The sequence below is a fragment of the Cololabis saira genome, chromosome 7, assembly GCF_033807715.1.
Source record: "Cololabis saira isolate AMF1-May2022 chromosome 7, fColSai1.1, whole genome shotgun sequence".
NCBI classification, from domain to species: Eukaryota; Metazoa; Chordata; class Actinopteri; order Beloniformes; family Belonidae; genus Cololabis; species Cololabis saira.
In genome coordinates this window covers 38676849-38699251 of record NC_084593.1, presented here as the reverse complement: position 1 = coordinate 38699251, position 22403 = coordinate 38676849, and the positions used below count along the sequence as shown (strand labels likewise).

General features: G+C 39.8%; 1 protein-coding gene across 1 annotated transcript in view; it reads left to right on the top strand.

The window, feature by feature from the left end:
- pigg (phosphatidylinositol glycan anchor biosynthesis class G (EMM blood group)) overlaps positions 1–22403 on the top strand; it is an 84052-nt gene that overhangs the window by 26169 nt on the left and 35480 nt on the right. The window contains exons 7-9 of the mRNA XM_061725858.1: positions 6384–6601; positions 9197–9481; positions 16597–17000. Coding sequence (XP_061581842.1) covers positions 6384–6601; positions 9197–9481; positions 16597–17000 — 907 coding nt within the window. The remainder of the gene's footprint in view (positions 1–6383; positions 6602–9196; positions 9482–16596; positions 17001–22403) is intronic.

Sequence of the window (22403 nt, the reverse complement as noted above, 5' to 3'; positions counted from 1 at the left end):
TAAAACGAGCCTCTGCTCATAAAAAGCCACCTGTCTGGCTCTGCCTGCCGTGTCAGCAGTGATTATGAGTCTTGCAGCAGAAAGTTGTGGAGTCAAGCTCGCCATAGGCCATAGCTAATGCTAAACACGGATTGTCAAACACGAACATCGGCCGCCAGCAAAGAGCAGCTGTAGCCTCTGATGCAGTTACTGAACAACAGGACTCTTCATTACATGCCTCCGAAAACATTCAAATTAAAATAATGAAGTGTAATCGCAACATTTTAGCAGCAGTTGCAAATGCAGACGGTTCCCTGGACTGATAAAGTTGTTGTGACGGCATGAATGTACACAGTTCTAGCTGAGCAACTGTTTCCAGGAGCACTACTAAGATATATTAAGGTGAATAAGTCACTATTATAATGACTATCACATTCTACTTTTGTATTCAATCATAAGTCACCTGTTCACAGGTAATGCAGTATGTATGAACATCTCCTTTTTTATGGCTAAAAAGCAGTGGAGGCGAGAGTCGGCTCCAGTTTTCCTCAGGGTTTGCCCTGGACATGCTGTCAATCCATCACACCGAGAAGAGCGACTATGGATACTCAGGGAAAAATATTCAGTATTTTTTTTATATTGATTTTCATGTTCCACTGACTGACTGTTATGCCAAGAAAATGGTTCAGTGTTTGCACCCCTGATACTGCTGGTTGATGCTGACCTCGAAAAAAAAGTTTGCTTTTAGTAAAAGAAACAAACATCCAACCTCTCTTCCACAAATGTAACCAAAATCAGTCTGATCTATTCAATCAGCTCACAAGTTAAAATGTTCAACTTATTCAAGCTTACTGCCACTTTGATTCTTTTTAAGAGTAGACGTTACAGTTGGACTTAGACAGAATTAATTATCATTCAGATTTAAATATTACAGCACATAAGAATGAGATTGTGTTGCTTTGGCACACAAAAAACAGCAGTAAATGTTTATCTTTCAGCATGTGGTACCAGCTTGGACACATCTACTCGCTGAATTAGTCCGTCAAACCTTTGAACACTTTTATATGAGCAGAAATCATCAAAAGTTGATTGTTTCATCTATTAGTAGTTGACAGATTAAAAATATAAGTCATTCAGTTAAATAATCCCTTAAACATCTCTGATCACATCATTTGTGTGTTTCTGTTTTTTCATCCACTTCTGAATCAGTTACGTTGTGAGACCATGACTCTTTGTCTACTGAAGTTTCTCCGTTTCCAGATCTCCGCCCAAATTACTCACGTATGAGCCTTTATGAGCCTCCCACCCTCCTTTTCACCTTCCTTCTGTCATTGTTGCTGTCATTCACTTACTCAAACACTAAGAGAGTGATATAAACAGAGATATCATTTAAAAATAATGACATCTCATGACAATAGAAGATTGATAAGCAGCACCTATTTTGTAGCTTTTCTAAGATCACTGCTAATGTCTTTCCTCCACAGCGTTGTGTTAACACACATGTGACTACTCTGCATCAGGGAACTGGTAAAGCCTCTGCTTGTGTAGAGGTGGCCATACTCTGATTATGAGTTAATGAATAAATGTGTTTTTACCAACACCTGACTGCTGCTTTTCATCTTAAATGTTCCAGATGAAGCCTTTGATTTATAAATGATCACTTTGAGTAGTAAAGGACGGATTGAAACATTTTCATGATGAAGTCTAACAATACTGCACACTGTTGAGTTGCAGCATTAAAATCGTGCACTAAAAACACTTTTGAAGGACGTCCTTCAGATTTACCTGCACATCCTGTTTGAGCATCCGGCCTGCTAACGCCGTACATTTATGTTGATTTTATTAATCCCCTCAGTGATATTGTTCCAGTATATTGAACTGTTTACAGAAAAGAGAAGAAATAAAACATAATTATAAAAGGTCAATGTGTCAGGTTGTCGAGGTGGTCAGGAATGGCGTCCTGTGCCGGCCCATAATGCAGCAGAACTGAATAAGCATCTTCTGTGGAGGGTGTGCAGATCGGTGTACAGGACTGTCTCAGAAAATTAGAATATTGTGATTTTCTGTAATGCAATTACAAAAACAAAAATGTCATACATTCTGGATTCATTACAAATCAACTGAAATATTGCAAGCCTTTTATTATTTTAATATTGCTGATCATGGCTTACAGCTTAAGAAAACTCAAATATCCTATCTCAAAAAATTAGAATATTCTGGGAATCTTAATCTTAAACTGTAAGCCATAATCAGCAATATTAAAATAATAAAAGGCTTGCAATATTTCAGTTGATTTGTAATGAATCCAGAATGTATGACATTTTTGTTTTTTTAATTGCATTACAGAAAATAAAGAACTTTATCACCATATTCTAATTTTCTGAGACAGTCCTGTATAATATACTTGTGTTGGAAAGACACAACCTTGTGGTCGGGAGCAGATTTCGCTTTCTTCCTTACTGGACATACAATCATTTGTGTCCCACTGGTTGTATATTTTCCTCATCATTTTGTCATCTGCAGAGAGATGTACCTGAAACCTGCAGAAGTATTGATTCTCAGCTGCAGCTCTTTAGATACGAGCTTTAAGCAGCCTTGTTGTGGCTTCATCTATCTTTGCCACATTCTTGGTGCCTCTTCATTATGTCAATCTTCATTGAGTGTTTTTCTTTTGTCTTTAACTTCAGGGATCTGGAGGAGCCATTAGCTGATCCCTGAACTTTCAGACGGGTGAAACATGGCCAGGGCCATTGTTATCGTGTGATTCATGCTTATGCCTTAAGGTTCACATATCTCTGCCAGTGCCGCTGTCTGAAAAAGTCTCAGTATTTATCACCTCTGTGCCTATGTTTCTGAGATAGGTGTTGAACTGCAAACAACTGTTTTTAGGAACTTGTGTGCGCCTCTGTGTTCCGCAGAGGTGTACCATGCAAGGTTTGTCCTTCAACCAACGTCTGGAGTAAAAAAAGATGGAACATCTTTTCATCTGCTTTAGTTATTCATGTGAATGAGTCATAGCGTTTCCCTGCTAACATCCAGACATGGGACTAAAAGGTTTTACCGGGTGCAAGATTTTCAGCTGAAGAAATATTACTGATACAAATCACAGTGTATAAATACAGATATTTTGATGGATGAAGTCAAAGCAAAGGATTTACTGAACTATCATTCCAACAGAAACAAGCACTTGCAAACTGCCAGCCTTTTGGTCACAATGAAATACTGTAAAGGCCTTTGCTAAAGGGTGAAATGCCCCTTAACAACCGTGTTCTTCAAGTTTGGTTTCACTTTTGAAAATTCCCAAAAAAGATCAGGTAGCTGTAGCTTAGCGCTGATCGTGGCTAGAATAATATATATACGGATATATATCACAATTATGTAAATGATATATACAGTACAAGCAACTTTATACTGCAATTTAAAACATCATTTTATCAACATCGTTTCATATTATTACACAAATTATGATTGTGTTTTACTCTAGTCAAAAAAATATCCATTGCAACATCATTAATGGGCAAAAGTGAACCTGTATGACTAGTTGGATTAATAATAAAATGAAAACTGATGGCTGTCAGGGTGGAATAGGTGTCCTGTCTTAATTAAAATGAGTGATTTATCAGAGGGACGGCACATCTGTAGGAACATACCGTGACAGAACAGATATTAGTTTTGGGGAAAGAGTCGTTGATGCTCATCAGGCTGGAAAAGGTTACAGAAAGGTTTGGTAAGCAGTTCAGTCAGAGGAAGGAAATGCCAGAGCATTGTTACCCTCCTGAGGAGTTGTTGATGTGTTTGTGGTCAGCTATGAAACTTCAAAACAACTAAAGGTCTACTTACTGGGGTGTGTTTATGATCCAATGTGAGCCAGGAAAACGCCCAACGACAGGTCAACCCTGTCAGCTATGACAGTCAGTTTTGCTAAAAACTTGATTATACCTGTGCATTACTTATCTGTGCTGCTAAATAATAATATTTAAGGCTTGACGAGACCGTCTTGCTACTGTTTTTTTTTTTGCTGCTGTAAGGTTTTGCATCCTACCGTAGGAGAGTTACTGTTCCAGATGAATCTGGATATCACCTTATAATAAAAGGAAATATTTGACTGCTTTATTTGTTGAAAGCGTTACTCATTCCTGTTCAACAAATAAAGCAGTCAAAATATTTCCTTTATTTGCTTTATTTAGCCCCATAATTTTATGAAAATCCTCTATAATTAGTTTATTAGTTTCAGATTGTAGTTGAGATATGTGCTTTGTCAGTTCCACACCTACATATTTAATACGTAGTTGTAGAGTCCAAAAGGGGTAAAGTACAGCTCCAAAACCTGCATCTACCCTGTATTTCCTGGTGCAGCTCCACCCGCTCACCAACCCCCTAGAGAACTCCAAACCCCTGGCTCTTCAGCCTGAACAGGACATTTAGACATGTTTGATACTCTAACTCTTATTACAATGTCTTCCAGAGCTGAAGCTTGTCCCATGACCTGAACTAACATCTCAACAAAGAAGAAAAATAGATAAATGAAGCACTGTGCTATCGGAACCAAACCATCATATCACTAACTTACTTTTTTGTGCATCGATACAAAGAATTAGCTCCAGATTAATCTCTTTCTCCTCATGTTTCCTGTTTTTCTTATTTGATCCTAGCCCTGCCTTTCTTGAATAAATCCAGGCTTATCCTAATCTATTACAAGAGTCCTTAATCCTTCTGGTGGAAAAAAAAAAATTGGCTGCGAATATTTTAGTCTTGAATCAAAACACCAATGTTTCTCTCATTCTCACATAGTTTTAAATGTCTTGCCAAGGACTCCCTCCTCCAGATTACAGCTCAAACTCTTGTATGTTATTGGTATTAGTTCCTCCTTCAGGGATTAATACTTTTTGTTTTCTAATATTCTGTCAGACCCTGGAGACTTGCAAGATTTGAAGGAGGAACTTATGATATTGATTCCTTCAAATGCTATTTTTTGAGTTTACTTGTTTGTCATGTTGCAGATTCCCTGAATAGTGTATGTCTTATGTGCAACAAATTGCGTAAGGGACGTGTACAAAGCCTATTGAAACTTCTCAGATGTTTTTCTTTTATTCCCTGTGATTCTTGTGATCCTGTTGGGAGTAAGATTCACGACTTTCATCTTTTTGATGGCTATTTTTGGCTGACATCCTTGGGAACTTTGGGAGCCTGCCTCATAATGTTTGTTTTACAAATCAAAGATTTTTCTCCACATCATCACAATGAATCCTATTCCTTGTGTAATTGGTACTTGGATAATTGTTGATACTTGTTTCTACTGTGCTGATGTGCCAGAGCTGGAAGATGATTTTGCAGCTCCACCAGAAATGTTTTTGATATCATTTAGCCTCTTTGAACTCTTGTGATCGTGTCCCACAGTATCAGTTAGTTCACATTGTCATTGCCATTATCCTCCAATTACATTTTCAGCTCATTGTTTAATCTTTCCAAAAGCCCTAGGTTATTTAGCAAACTTGTACTTAATCAGCTCGCTGTCTTAAACTATGGAGGACTAAAACTGACATAATTAAAAATAAAAGCAGAAATGTATATATTTAGTTTTTCCTTTCCTTACACATGCATTCCTTGTTTTTACGTTCCCTCGTCTCCTGTCTTTATTTTACCTGATGCATTTGTGCCTCATTATGCAAATGATGATGGCTGTCCTTCTTGGTCCAGTTCCTCTACTATTGGTCAATAAACAGGAAGGAGCAGGATCGGGCCAAAATCAAGACTTTTGCACAAATGAATATGCATGTATAAGGAAAAGGAAAATCAAAGAATATGTATTTCTGCTTTTATTTTTAATTATGTCAGTTTTGGTCCTCATTATAAAACTACTTTAGACATCTGAGTAATCTGACACATTTCTCTGAACTATTTAACGCTCCTTTATCTCATGTTTCTTTGCATTAGGCATAAACGGGTAAGCAGTCCTTCAGAGTACATTAAAATGACTGAATGCACTAAAGATGGTGCTCTCACTGATGCCTTGAGTAGCCATGGCTGTGTACTGTGATTTTGAGATTCTCTCCAAACATGTACTAGGCCTGAATCCTGGACTCTTTTAATCTATCTTTCAAGGCAGGGTTTTTGGGGCTTGTTTTTTAGTTAACTTCAGCAGTTTGAAATGTAAAATGTTCAGTTTCTTTCTGATTGAATCCTCTGATTGCTAAGGGTGCACACACTTTGAAATGTTTTGTTTTAAGGAATGAAAATGTGCTATTCTTGCCTGAGAGCTTCATCAAATGCATAAAACATGCTGGTATGATTGTCATTGTTTGTGCCCGTTTTGCTGCAGCGGACCTGGAAAGCTCTGATTTATTTTCTCTGCTAAACGACTGTACGTAAAACTTACTGCTCCCTTTGATTTCCCTCCAATTTAGAGGAAGGATTTGAACAGTTTCGTGTGGCGGAAAAGGCTCATGGGAACTGGATGAAGCTCTACATGGAAGGGAATACCTCCGAAGTGCTTACCAACATGGGCAAAAAGGTCCTAAAGCTGTACCTGGAGGCTCTGGAGGCCATGAGTGGTTCCCTCAGCAAACAGCTGGGCAAATATGACATGTACTCCATGATTGTGGGCATGGTCTTCATATTTCAGGTGAGCACCCAAGTGTTTCATCGATTTATTTCTACTTGTAGTGTGACAGAGGTCATGTGGTTTATAGATGCGACAGGCATACAAGGTTATGAAACGTAAATAAAAATGAAGCTCACAGAGAACCTAGTGGCATTTAAAGACTTTAAGATAAAGTGGCAATATCAATTTGTGCATCATACTGAACATGAACCAGACAGAGAAAGCAGAGGTGAACGGTGCCGAGAGCAGGGATGTTACAGAAAAAGGCTGTAAGGTCATTCCCAAGCAGCTTCCAGTTCTTGTTACTGAAGTTATATAAATTATGTAGAAGTATGAGGTCAGTAGGAGGGTATCCAACCTCACAGGATGTGGCTGCAAGATGAGATCCAGCCCCAGGCTGACCAGAAGAATAGGACAGGTTGTGGACAAAGAGCCAAGAAAATAAAAAGAAATAACCAAATGTCGTTGTCTTACCACACCAACCGTTGCCTTTTATGCAACGATGGGCTCCATGGAAGAACAGAATGGAGGCGTTTGGCAAGTCACACCGGCAGTACAATTACAAATGGGAGAAATTAAGTTTTTAGTTGAATGAACGCCTCCGAGTGTGACACATGGTAGAGGTTCATTTATGTCTTGTAGCGGCTTTGCTGTATCCGGCTGGGAATCGCTCAAGACTATCGAGACATCCTGGAGGGAAACATGCTAACCAGTGTCAGGAAGCTCAGCCTCAGGCCACGTTTACACGTAGCCGGGTATTTACAAAAACAGATATTTTCCCCTCTACGTTTTCAAAAAAATCCTCGTTTACACGGACCCGCATGAAAACGCTGTTAACGTCATGCAAGCCAATCAGAATCCTGGAAAAACATCAACAAATGACACGTGTGTTACTTCCAGTTAAGGCTGATTTATGGTTCCGCGTTACACCAACGCAGAGCCTACGGTGTAGGGTACGCGGCGACGCGCACGTACGATGCGCGTCGCCGCGTACCCTACGCCGTCGATTTAACGCGGAACCATAATTCAGGCTTCATGCTGCTGGCTGACGCGCTCACAGGCTTGAATGAGCAGGAGGCTGGACGGGGGGGGGAGTTACTTTTAAGTGTGACTTTAGAATATTAAACATGTAAAATACAAGAAAATATTGACGGTGGCCAAACTAATTGTAAACACAGGTCGCACACATGACGCTGGTGACGTTTCTGGTGCATAATGTGACGTTCTGAAGCTTAAATCTCCGTTTTCCTCCGTTTAGACGCAAACGTGAAAACTGAGTTTTTGAAAATCTCCACTTTGGCCGGAGTTTTCAGAAATGATCGTTTTTGGGGGCTTTGAGCTGCGTTTTCGTGTAAACGAACGGCCAAAACGCATGAAAACGCCTCCGTTTTTGCTCCGTGTAAACGGGGCCTCAGTTGCAGGTCATAGGCATGAAAGCATGAAAGTCACCCAAAACACACAGCTGAAGGCACCCAAAATGGATGATTTAAAAGTAAATAAAACCATTGGATTGTTCTGAAATGCCCCTTTATGGGCCCTGATCTTAATCCTATTGAACATCTGTAGAAATTAACTGAGATGGTTCAAGCATTTTGTTTGGGAACAAGATGAGAAAAATATCTTGACAGATCATAAAGGTTGTTGAAATGAAGGGTTGCCATTTTTGAATGTTTTTCTGATGTGCTTAAAGGCGTTTCCAGATGCTGTTTGTTGTCATCAACGGCACTACAGACAGGATTGCTATCCACTGTCTAGGTGCCGAAGCACCCAGCAGCTGTGAACATTCACAAACGCTTAAAATATAAGTTCTTCTTCCAGTTCATTTTCTTGATGAAGAACCATTTTTCTCCTTTGAATGAAGCTGAAGTAGCTGTGTTTTCTCATTTCTAGCAGTTAAAATGTTTCCATCAGACTGGTTGGTACAACGCTGAGTCATAATTATTTTACAGGTCAGTCAATGACATGTAAGGAGAGAGTTTCTTGACGAACCACGATGGTTTGAGTTTGGTGTTCGTTCCTTCTCTGCTCTCTTTTCTTGGTTTCATCACCTATCATCTCCACAGAGACGTGACAATTTGGTCGGTCATGATAAACCCGTCACTGGCTCTTGACATAATCGATTGTTTTATCTAATGGCTGAAAGTTAGGCTCTGAACCAGAACTGGAACTGCTTTGGAGGAAAAGGCGTAAAGGAGAGCTATAGAGAACTATATTTACTGCTGAACATTAAGCTTGAAGAGCCATCACTTTGGTCCTTGCCATTTTGATTTGATTTAGTATGTGAAATATTCAGCTCAATCAAAAATAAGTCTAATTTGTTTTAAACATGGAATAATAAATAGTAGACATCATTCACTTTTGTCAGTTCCAAGATTTTACAAACATAATTTGGGATTCTTTTTTTTCATCGATAGATACCAAGAAATGTATCTGTGCACAGACATGTTTTTGAAATTAAAAGTCTTTTTAATCGCCTAAGGAAATACTTATTGGTCTGTTCACATAAATCTTTCAGTTCATAAAGCTGCAGGTCTTTGGGTTGAATCAGTTGCAGACATGAGTATTGAAATCTGTTTTGACACCTGTCATTTATGTGTCTTTCTCTCTGTCCTGAAGCTGCTGTTGGTGTTACTGCTGGCGATGCCCGAAGCCCTGAGCGGCTCGGCAACGGTGGACTTCCCCGTCTTCTCATCCCTGCTCTCCCTGCCGTTCTACCTCCTGTGCCTGCTTCTCGCATCGGTGCACGTCCTGGTGTGCACGTCTGCAGAGAGCTCCTGTTACTTCTGCAGCCTCTCCTGGGGACTCGTGTTTGCTGCTGTGGCCTTCTCCTCAGCAATGTTTTGTATTCTGATCTCCATAGCAACACGGAGACTTCCCCTCGGACCAAAGATTCACGGGAAAGTAAGTGAGAGCTGATTCCACACGCAGTTATAAAATATGACAGATGTTTGCCTGCAGAGATGTGGATATATGCATAGACGCGTTTCCACCGGTGGTTGTTTATCCCCTTTGCTACAACACATATTTTTTGCTTAATTGCTTAAACTGCATTGATGTGGAAAAACAAAAAATATATATTTTAGTCGATTTCAAGGATCATATAATGACTATTCCAAAAATCAGTAAATGCTTTAAGTCTATGAGTTACATTTAAATTAATCAAAAAGAGCCCATCTGTTTATTCACATGTTTTTGTTTTTAACATTGATATACACAAGTCAGCTTAATTACAACTTAAATATTCAACTGTGTTTCACAGGAATACAATAAAATAAGAAGCAGGAAATAATTAACACCAGGGGCGACTAGTCTGTTAAAACAGAGGAAGCAGTTTTTCATGAAAAATGCACATGAGAGAAGAAAAGTATGATTTGGACTACGTGGAGCTGTTTATGGCGTGTCAAAGAAAAGGACAGTAAGTTATACAAACAGTAGCCTTCACCTGACAACATTTAAAGATGGACCAGCACCGTAACGGTAAGCTTCACGGCTCAGGAGAGGTCGATCGAGGTCATCTGCTCGTAGTTTTGGTCAGCTCATGTTGTCTGCCAGAACTTGATGCATTGCTTCCCTGTTTTATTTAATTTTGATCCCATGGATGCAGTAGAAAGAAAGCCGTAAACACAAACATACCCAACCAATAGAAAATAACAAAGGTTCAGTTGTCCTTCTGTACATTTACTGAGAATTAAATATTCACATTGCAACTCTGCCAAATCCTGGGCTGAATGGAGGAGTCTGTAGTTGCTAGTTGTTAATTTTTATTCCCCAATTTGGAACATTGTTTTGTTTTGAGTGTTGCTGTGCAAAGTATATACAGAGCAGCTTTCTCACTGAAACCAGTGGAGATTTAAGAAGTGAGGATGAGTAAAATACTGTGCTGTGTCCGGGGGCACGGCACAGGAGTTGTAAACACTCTTCTCCATGTTGGATCAGAGGAATGAGTTATATTATACCATGATATCCTACTCTATAGCGAGAGATGACAGCTTCTAAAAAGACACTAACCCTTATAAGAAAAAACCTCTATGCAACCATAGTATTTCAAAGGTAACGTACAATACTGAGGTGATGTTCTGTTAACCTAACACCGCTCTAGTCTTATCCCTCCCTTACTTCTGTGGTATGGACTAAACTACAAAGGAGTCCTGTAGTTGACACGATTAGCAGACTATATATTTGCTTTAGTTCTTTGTTGTTAGGGAGGTTTGAACAGCAGCGGTGTATGGAGCTAGAACAGTCTCATAATTTGCAAATGCACACACAGTTTCACACATGCACAGAACAATTCACACGTGCGTAGGACAAGATACACAAATGTATTTTTGATGCGCACACAAATATAACCTGATTTACAAAGGTTTTTTGTCTGTGAGCTGCGCTGGATTTGCGTGTGACTTTTGAGACTCCCCTGACGTCCCTCGATCCACAAATAAGTTTATTTTAACAAGTAAGGATCTGCAACCAATCTGTCTTCCTTTGTTTCAGCCAATCATAAGAGCGCACCCCACGTGGGGGACGATTTACTCGTAAACCAATCAGATTAAAGGGGCGGATACACCTGCTGCATTTGCGAATCGGTGTGTGCATTTGCGAATTATGAGACTGTTCTAGCTCCATAGCGGTGAAGTCACCAGCCTCCTCAGCCAGAGACTCACTGGTTGATGCTGAAATGGACTCACTGGAATCTGGAGTCTTGAAAAACTTTCTATTAACCACATTGGTGGTGATGTTTTGAAACACTTTTGATCACCTACTTTTAGTTATCCAGAACATGTAGACGACAGATATTTACTGGCAAGGTCGGAGGGTTGCTTTGACGTTGGTGGGGATGTAATCAGCCACCTTCATTTTGCAGTTTAATTTACTTCTCCATAAAACATCTTCAACCAACTTCTGCTAATATTAACAGTGCCATTGAATGGCCATTTCATTAGTTTAATGACATGCTAATTTATAGTTTATGTAATGTTAGATGAAGGACATTATTTATAAAGGTTGCAGCTCAGTTCAGAGTAGGAAAATACTTTGGTGGCAAAAAAAGTCACAAGTAATTCACTGAAGTGGATTAGTTTTGATTTATTGGTTGAAGACTTGTAGGCAAAAAATAGTTCTGAGTTTAAATATCGCACAGAAATGTCAGTTTGTTGGTAGTCATCACACCTGCTGAGAGAAGTGTATGTAATCATCCAGCCACAGATGGAAACAGAGAGGTACAAAGGTCAAAAATGGTCTAGACAGGCAAAGAAAAGCAAATGAGCCTGGGTCATAAAGAGATGTCTTGGCTGTGATTGGACCAGCCCCCTGCTGAGCTCTTTAAAAGACTGAGTCCAACAACTTAATTTCTTTCAATTTTAGCTTTTTCAGTTGGTTAGCCGATTATATTATCAGTTGGGGAAAGAGTTACATACGTAACAATGATTTAAAAGCCACATCTGGAGTGGGCTTGGGCTGTATAGCTTCTGGATGTCTTCTGAAAACATTGCTTTATTTTTATGGCTAACTATATATTAACTATTTATTACTGTATTTGTAAGTGTTTTATACAGTTGTGTGTTATAAAATTGAAATTATTAATCTGAATCTTGAAGTCCATAATCTCCAAACAACAACTATCCTCAAATTTCTCTTTGTTATGTTACATGATTAGATCATAGATTAATCCTGTAAACTAAAAACTTTATAAAATTAAATTCAATTTTTTTTATATAGCGTCTATTACAACAGAAGTTGTCTCTATGTGCTTTCTAGAGACCAGAACATGACCCCCGAGTATTATTACATAAACATAACATCATCAATGGCAGGTAAAAACTCGCCTAGTGGGAGAAAAACTTTAAGCCAAACAAGTGGCAAGAAAAAACTCCCCTTTAGGAGGGAAAAACCTGGACCAGGACCTGGATCATAAGGGGGGATCCTCCTGCTGGAGACCAGCTGGGCAGAGCAGGAAAAGAGAAAACAGACAGAGAGAATGAAGAACAGAGAAAGAAGAGACACGGACATAATGTCTAACTGGTGCAGTACTGGGATGACTACACAAACAGATGGCAGACACCGAGCTACCAGACATCCCGACAGGCAGGTGGAAGCAGCAGTGGGATGATCGGAGGGGGTCTGCAGGTCAGCATGCAGCTCCTTCAGCTCCGAACTGCAAACATGCAGAGAATAGTTCTCATCTCCTGTGGATGAGAGCAGGTCCACAGGAGACTCAAAATTCAGTTTTTTCACAGCTGCAAAGTTGAGATTGTACAGACACGTTTGGAGTTAACTTGCAATTTGCAAAGAGCCTTAAAAAGGCTTTAAAACCACATAAAATGTCCTGTTTATTGATTAGGAAAAAAAATATTTCTGTGCTATTCTTTCAATTATAAAAGCTCTTACTTTTGTTAACTTTGTTAATGTCGTACCATCACATCGAGAAGAACCCAACGTAGAGCTTATTACGGGCCAGCAGATGTACCTATCATACATTCTGCATACACCAATGTTGAGTGTGTGATTTTATCCATCTTATATCAACCACTCCAAGCCACACAGTGCTGGAAACATCCTTAGTTGCACTGAGGATAGCAAATGAGAAAAATTGCCACATGCTGAAAGGGTAGAAACCCGTATTCAGGTACAAAATCCATGTGGATCTCAATTCTGAACTGTGCAGGTTCGTATTAACAGATATTCAATACTAAAAAATGTATCTTATTTTTTTCACCTTTTCTCCCTGCATGATGGCATGAACATAAGTTTCCTTTATTCCAGGATATGAGTAGACAGTGTTTAAAAAGTGGAACTTAAAACAAAAGAAGAAACAGAATTACTTGTTTAAACGTATAATAAAGGACTTCCTTATGAATGAATAAGCCCCTTAAAGTTTAGTTATATAGTGTATTCAGTCAAAGATCTTGGTATCACAGCTGCCTGGGCCGGAACCACTACATCACAGCGCTGCGGGGGAAAAGGCCGATTCAGTGGGCTGTGATTAATCGCTTTGCACATGATTTATTGGGTTCATAGTACTAAAATCATCTCTAAATGTACGAACTGATAGAATCAACGATACAGCAGATATCCAACAATGATCCTAGCTAAAATATCATATTCAAAATATATATAGGTCTTTTCTTTCCTCATTTCACTGCGCTTTGTCATGATGCAGCGGCCTCTGGCAGGCCCAGAGAACAATAATCTTTTTTCCGCACAACAGGCTTCAGTTCATGACGGCAGATTAATGTTCCCCGCATGCCAAACATTTTCTTGCTCTGCCTCCTCCACCAGACTTTTGTTGTTTTAGCTTGGGGGCCTCCGACTGAGAGATGTGAGGAAACGCCGGGTGGATTTCCCAGCGAAGACTCGACAGCTAACTTCCACAGAGAAGCTGAAAGCCTGTGTGTGAATGCAGCTAATACCTTCTTCACCTCGGCACTAGCTCCCACACCTTCTTCCCGTGGATTGTACATCCTTGATGACTGTCCTGGTGATGCGAGGGCGGAGGACAGTTTTTTGACCAAACAGAGTTTACGGCAGTTTGCCGCAGGGACATCAGTCGGTGGTTCCCTTTCCGCAGCAGAGAGCATTCCCTTGCATTTCTTTGGAGCTTCAATGACTTTTGCTAGTTTTTGCAGGACTGGTATGTGTGTCACCCCTCACAGTCTTTCAACTGAAGAGGATGTGATGTAGGACGGGTTTCCGATGAACAGATGGTCCCCAAATCTCCTTGGAGCTTCACCCACAGTGACTCCCATGTGCTCCCCAAACTTAAATAAATCAAATCTACATAAAATAACATCTGACTAAAACTAATTCAATATTACATCTTTCCCATGGAGGTTTCTGTTAGTGGAGGACTTAACGACTGATCTCGCTCTGGATTGTCTAATTTTTTGAAAATCTCAGTGAAAAAGTGAAGATTAAGACATTATGGTGGGAGATTTTAACATTCCTGTTAGAGCTGAAAATGATATTCTGAATGTCACCTTAGGTTCACAAAGGATTCAAAGGATGTCTTCACAGCCCAGTCTTATTTGAGCATTTTTAATAACCTTTAGATTTAAATCAATTGACAGCACAGCCCCTGAGAGGACATTCATCTGTGCAGGGTGCTTATCAGACCAAATTAAATATAATGGACAGAAAGAGCAGTGGATCTTTGGGGTAAAAGTCAGGCCAATTCGATCGCAGGAGAAATTGCTGATTGATTTTAAAAAAGGTTTAGTATCATGAAAGTTGGATCTGCACCTATTAAACGCAGTACACATGAGCCTGATTTAGTTCTTAACCGAAGGATAAAGTGAATTCTTTCCATAAAACTGCTGAATCACTGGATTATGTAACTGTTGACGACATCTTTCATCCACAGCGAGTGGCAGGGGAGTTGTACGCACCACCGATGCCTCTATTTTTACCTTAACTTGAGACTTACATGTCTCTAGAGTCAGAAATGTGTTTCACACTGTGTGGTTTTAGGCAAACAAATTGTGGGTTATCTTATAGCAACAGTAGATAATATTAATTACTTATTAATGTGTTTCTCTCCTTGATAAAGTAATATTTCTCTTTAGTAGCTTGGTGACAGAAAACATCAGTAATATTCATTTATTCAGATTTCACACCTTTCTAAGCCCAGGAGATGTAAAACAGAGCAGGAAGCAGTGAAACTAGAAAAATATGTCCTATATTTTATTTAAGTTGTAACATGAGGACATCAATCTTCTTATCAGAGGGTTATACAGTTTTGTACATAGAGACCTAATTTAGCAATAAATCACCCTGTAGAATCTGAAGAAAAACCTTAATTATTAATCAGATTGAATCTAAAGAAGCTTTACTATTATAATTATTACCACTATTATTTTTTTATGTGATCATAAATGCATGCAACAACACTTCCTGGATCCCAGATGTGTCATAGCTGAGTGATGAGTGATGTTTATTTTCCTCTCGTTTGCATCATAACTACCGAAATTGAATATTTATTAAGCCACTTTGTCGTCTAGGTAAATGGGAACATGTCGGAAAGCCGGCCTTTCCTTTTGTGTTGTTTGATGGGGAAATCATTTCTCAAACAGTCGAACAAGAGCGAGCCCTCTGTTTTGGCCTGCAGGTAGTGTATGTACAGTGCAGCCTCACTTTGTCATCAGAGCACACAGAGGCCAAGAGGCACGTCTGTTGTTCGTAAGACTGAAATATTGCTGCTGAGGTATAGAGGTTGGCTGAACTCTGCTTGAACTCACTTTGCTCTGAATAAAATTATTTGCATACAAGTAGGCAGCTGGAAAAACACCAATGGAGGCTTCCATAAGGCTCCGGTCACAATTTATGAATGACAACTCATGGTCACCGCCTGCAGTGCCAAGGCGCTATGATTATTACTAAACTTTTCTCTTAAAAATAAACTGCCTAACATAAAATTGGGAAACATGGATGGCTTGTGCATCGGTTGACTATTTTCTCTTAGATCCGATATAAGTGGTTGGGAATTGGATGGTTCTATTATGAAGTATATGGGTTATTTAATGGCTGTTGCAAGATTAGGTTTTTAGTCTTTGAGTAAATTAGGATGAATCACCCAAGCAGTAGATCCAGATCATTTTCCCCTGACAATTATGGCGGCGCAGCACAGAGGTGGGCGAGAGGAAAGTAGTCTGTGTGTGTAGTTAAGCGTGTGCAGTTGTGGTTCCCTCTCGCAGCAAATCATTAACGTATCAAATTAAGCCGGTCATAAATTTAACAGATTAGAGGTTTGAATCCAGTTAGCATCTCTAATATCGCCTCTGCTGGCTCCAAAATTATCTCAGGTGGAGATTTTGAACTTTATGAAAACAGTGTCATTAATAACCTGTTTGTTTGAAAGTTGTCACAGAAATCCTTTCTTTGATTCATACGGCAACTGGCTGAGGGACGATTGAACTAAACTTTTTGTAGAAGTTCAATCGCTTGGTTTTAATTCTGCCTCCTTTTTTTAACTTTCTTGTTTATCGCTTTGCTTTTAATGTCCCTTTTTATTTCCTTCCTCCTCACAGTCTCCACTGAGGATCTTTGGCGGGGAGTGGCTGCTCTCAGAGCTGGACGTTCTGCTGTTGGCAGGAACGGTCGGTCACACTCTCAGCCTGGCGGCCAGCAGCTTCGTAGAGGAAGAGCATCAGACCTGGTACTTCCTGCTCAACACCCTCTGCCTCACCGTCTTCCAGGATGTGTGCCGAAAGTACTTCAGGGAGCAGAGTGGTTCTGGGGATGAAGAGGAGCATGCCCTCCCTTCTAAAAATAATCATCCCTTTACTCACCCCAAATCAGAGATTTACTCAGAGAAGTGGCTCGCTTTGGCCACGCCACCCTTCACTCTGGTGTGCTGCCGGCTGCTGCGCTCCCTCAACCAGACAGGAATCCAGTGGGCTCATCTTCCCGATGTCGGGCATTGGCTTAACAGGTTGGTTAAAAATGTATCTAAAAGTCATGAGTTTTAAATGCTTTTCCATGATAAGAACAGTATCAAATGTGCTGACAAAACACTAAATGTACTGTAACACACCTAGAGTAACAGGAATTAGAGTGCTACTTTTAAATTGTATTTTTACTTTTTACATTTTTACATTTTACTTTTTATATTTGAATTTGATCGTCATCACTTGAAAGTCAAGTTTGTAGTTCCTCACTCACATTTTCTCAGCTTTTCTACCACTTTCCACATCGTGCATTTGTAGTTACATCCTCATATGTAAATGTTTATGTTTGCTTAAAGTAGTTCTTCTCTTAAGACGGTATGGGCCACAAAGTACTGCATGGTTGGTTTGCAGACTTCTGCATTTCAGGCCTGAAATATGTTCTTTAAAAACCTGTACAGTAGCAGTTTAATGCTAATAAACAGGTGATGATAATGATGAGTTGATACAAAAGCATTATCCACAAAAGGCTAAATGGAGAGAGGATCTTCCCCTGTAACAGATATGTGGAAAAAATCACTGAAAAAACAATATTGCAAGTAAATAGCATATTTGTACATCTACAGTGCATAATCTGTAAGAGCTTTGGGGTATAAAGTCCAAGTGGACTAAAAAAATCCCTGATATTTCAGCCATCTCTGCATCAAAGATCATCATTCAGCAGCTGGTGTAGCCACGTTGGCAAGGGATTGTTTCAGAACAACATTTAGAGCAGCATGGAAGACGACGTCCTTTTTAGAGATGTACAGATGTACATTCATTTTTCACCACAACAATACAAACCACGCTGAGCACGTGACAAAGGCATGGACAGGTGATCAGCTCGTCTTCCTGGCGTTCCTCCACATGTTGTCAGTTTGGAACGGATACTGTTGAATGCAGAAAAGTAAACTGCAGCAAGACTGACCCCGTACCATTGCACATCTGAAGATGTTTTCGCAGGAATAATTGAACACAATAACAGCTGGAGCTGCCATGACTGTACTCCTGAGGCCTCTTACACTTTATGAGGCAGAATTTTACAAAGTTGTAAAAGCTTCCTGTCCTAACTTTTTTGGACTTTGTTGCTGGCCGGCAAAAAGGATGGATATAAACGAGGGGAATGAAGTTGATGGTGGAAAATAAATTAATTAAGTATATTTGGTTTAAACTTTCTGCAAAGAAAAAAGGTCAAAGTAAGTCTATGAATCCCTTTTTCTCAGTGTCGTCTGAACTTAAAGTGATGTGAGAGGGCAGGTTACGACTTACGAAACCACACGGGTTAGTGTGTGGTCGCATGAAGACAGCAAATTAAAGTCCTAATACTAAGACAATAGGCAGCTGTTCTCATTATAATAATGATCGGATCTGTCGAGGAGCTCTCCAAATTAGCGTGGAGTCACAAACAAACAGAGGTGTGGATAATCAGCAGCCAGGAACTGATTAATAGCACAGGCATAGTTCGTTTTTTTTGTAGCAACATAACCTGGTGTACTAATTTTTTTAAATATTTAAGCTTGTACGGATTAAAAAAGACCATTCATCAGATCTGTTTCAATATAAATATTCCTCTGTTAGTAGTGTCATAAGACCTTTCTCTTCAGGTTAACACGGTCAAATTGCTCATTGTTTTTTTACGACTCACCATTGTATAGCACATGTGAGGAAGAGAGCCATTAAAGCCCAACTTGTTGCCAAATAGCAGCAATAAGGAGCAGCCTCTGAGCACCCAGCTGTCACTGGAGTCTGCCGCTCGGATATAAGTTAGCAGTTATTGTTTCAGAAAATCATTTCATGTGACTATAAACCTGTTGCTGCATCAGTGCCGTTTGACGATAGTATTTTAGGACGTGCAGAACAATGTACAATGTGGATTTTTACATGCATTATGGCCACGATGACTTCCCTCCTGCAGCTATAATGCGGCCATTAAAACCAAAATAACGTAATTAAATGACAAAACATTAGCAGTTGTAGAAAGATGAAGCGAGACGAGCGTTGGTTTAGGTTTGCATGATGCAACGCAGAGGTACAGGATGCTGAAATCACTGTACTGACTAGCAGAAATGTGCCTGAAATGTGGTAAATATATCACACAATTCATTTGGGTATACTGACACCATTCCCTTTTCTCTTTGTACTTATGAGAGTCTTAACAGTCTGTACTTCACAGCCAGTATTGTATTGTGGGTTTTTTTTAATCAACCTGGGGCTCTATCTATCTTGTCTTATAGTCTACAATATGTGTCTCTCCCTGGGTGTGGATGTGTGGTAATATGAAGATATCTGGACATAACTAGAACTAAGTTTCAAAACAGCTGCAGTTGAGGTGTCGGAGGCGAGTAAACTCATTTTTGCTGGAACACAATGAAGGTGGATAAACTTGGTCCATTGTCTAAGGAAAGGGTTACAGGGGTCAATTAAAAGATAAAATACTTATGAGAGGAAAAAACAAGATACATAGTTTGTCCAAAGGCAGCATACCAGATATATTAGGGCGCAAAGCAACTCTCCACCTACCCAAAAGTGTAACAGAAAGATGTTACTGATTAATTTCTGCTCCCTGGGAAGAGTTGAAAACGACAGAACATGTAGGATATTGGATTTTCCTCCAGAAATAATTAGACTGAATGGGGGAAAGGGAACGGCATATTACTGCAGTTTCCCAGCTCTTGCAGTGTTTCCGCCAACACATTCAATAAAATTAAAATAATGTTATTTATACCTTAGATGTGGCCAGAAAGAACGAAAAAACTGCTGAGCTCAACGACATCAACAGACCATTAAGATAAAGACGAACAACTAAAGTGGTACGATTTCAGAAGCCTTTTCTTGGTGAAAGGAAAGAACTTGTTCATAACATCAACAGAGGTCAAGAACTCAAAAGATGCCTTTGTGAACGTGTGTAGAGGAAATACACGGTTATTTGTCGAGCACATGTCATGTACAAGACCATTCAAAGTTCTTTACATAAAAATGTTTTAAAAGGTTTAAAAGCAAAAAATGAAGACAGACAGACATAAGTTAAAAAGAATACAACAAATGAGATGCAAGAAATAAAGGCTGTAGTGCATTGTGGGAGATTACTGAAATGCAGCAGTAAATAAAAAGGTTTTCAACTTTGACTTAGAGCAGTTAAGTTTCAGCAGCCCTGATGCATTCTGGGAGTAGTTCCACGAATGAGGAGTATGAAAACTGAACGCCGCCTCAGCGTGTTTTGTTCCAACTCTGGGTACAGAAAGTAGTCGTGACCCTGAGACCTGAGGGTTCTGGTTGGTTCATCATGGACCAGATCAGAGATGTGTTCTGAGACCATTCAGAGATTTATAAACCAGCAGCAGGATTTTAACATGGGAGTTATATTGTCCCGGGTCTTAGTGAGGACTCGGGTCTCCTGGTCTCAGTGAGGACTCGGGCAGCAGGTTCTGGACAAACTGCAGGTGTTTGATGGAGGTCCTGGTGAGACCCGTGAGACCGGCGTTACAGTAGTCCAGCGTTTTCCAAGTCCTGCTGAGACATCAGTCCTTTTGTCCTCAATATGTTCTTTAGGTGATAATGGGCTGAATTCACGACTGCCTTAATGTGGTTGTTAAAATTCAGGTCTGAGGCCAGAACCTCTCCCAGATTTCTGGCTTGGCAATTGGTTTTTAGCTTTACTGCTTGAAGCTGAGTGCTGACTTTTAATCTTTCTTCCTCGGCTCCAAACACTATTATTTCTGTTTTATCTTCATTAAACTGAAGAAAGTTGGCACATCCACATTTTGATCAATGTTTGCATTGGATTATAGTCTCCTGGTGAGATGGTTATATAGAATTGTGCGTCATCTGATAGATATGGTAACACATTTTGTTCTCTTTAATTTGAACAAGTGGAAACATATGGATGTTAAACAACAGATGCCCCAGAACTGAACCTTGAGGAACTCCACAGGTTCTTGTTAGCTCTGATTTGTAGTTACCTAAAGACACTGAATAGCCCCTATCTTTTAGATAGGACTCCAACCAGGTAGGTGCTCTGCCAGAAATTCCCACTCTTCAACCGGTCTCTCTAGATGTTCTGGTCAACTGTGTCCAATGCAGCACTGAGATCCAGTAGGACCAAGACTGAAATGTTGCCACTACCCGTATTGGTGCAGATGTCATTGACGACCTTTAGCCATTCAGTATTAGGGGGTTATACACAGTACTGGAGTTGAGGGGGGATGAGGGGGGATGGCATCCCCCCTGTAAAACTGCCATCCCCCCTTTCCATCCCTTATGTCATTTCATCAATAAATGTGGTATTACTGCTATTGATAAATTCAGAAAACAGTTTTTTATTGTAGTGTTTTGATGTATTTGATGTAAGCCCAGTGGATATTTAAAGCTTACAGAAGGCTGCATTTAACTGCTGCTATGTCATTCCTGCAGTATTTCTGCAGGTGTTTTGGTCACTGCTATTATTTGTAATATATTATATTATTTGTAATCAGCACAAATTATCTGTCCCCATATGATAAAATCCACCATCCCCCCTGATTTTTATTTACAACTCGAGTACTGGTTATACAGCTGTTGAAAAACAGCTTTTTCTATGATTTTACTTCTAAAGGGGAGGTTTGATACGGGCTGTCCATACATAATTACTATAGCTGTTGATGAGTGACCTGTCTAGACTATGCTTTTTTTAAAGTGGCTTCATGGCGGCTGTTTTTAGGCAGTGCAGGACTGTGGTTCCCTACCCCTGGCCTACACTTTGATCACATCCTGATTGCTTTGGTTGACATCCGTTATGGTGATGTATGATAGTAAAATAAAAGCTCTGTCACTGTCCAAATACCCCATAGAAACCTCTCTCTGGGACAGAGGCATCAGTGAGTGTGTGTTTTCTGGATTTCCACTAAGCTTTGCAAGAAGGGAAGATCCCCTTCCTTCATTGCTCAGACTTTTGATTTCTCTTCCAAAGCCATTAATGCTGATAACGGTGCAGGGCAGCAGTTTCTAACTTCCTCTTGAAGGTGCATCGTATTGTGGACTAGATGTGGATTGTGGCTTTGTCTTTGTTCAGTGTTGCCTCACTGCACTGCTGGTTAGATGGATAACGACAGCTAAACTTGTCTCTAATTACCCAGCCTGCACTTTCATGTGGTTCAGCTTTTGGCCTAACACACAAACGCACTTCTTCTTGACTTTGATTTACCCTTTGAGGTGTTTCTTTTTGTTGTCAATGTCACCTAGTTTTAGACTGTATATCAAGTGAACAGTTGCAAACCTGTGGATTTAAAGTTCAAACTGATGATGCAGGATGGGAATTAAAATGTTTTATCTGATCAAAAGGTTCTTTGCTTCAATAGCTCCAACCCCTTCAGCGTTCAATCATTCTTTGATCAGTTAAACTGAAATGTCCGCTCGTCCTATAATGAGGAATAGAA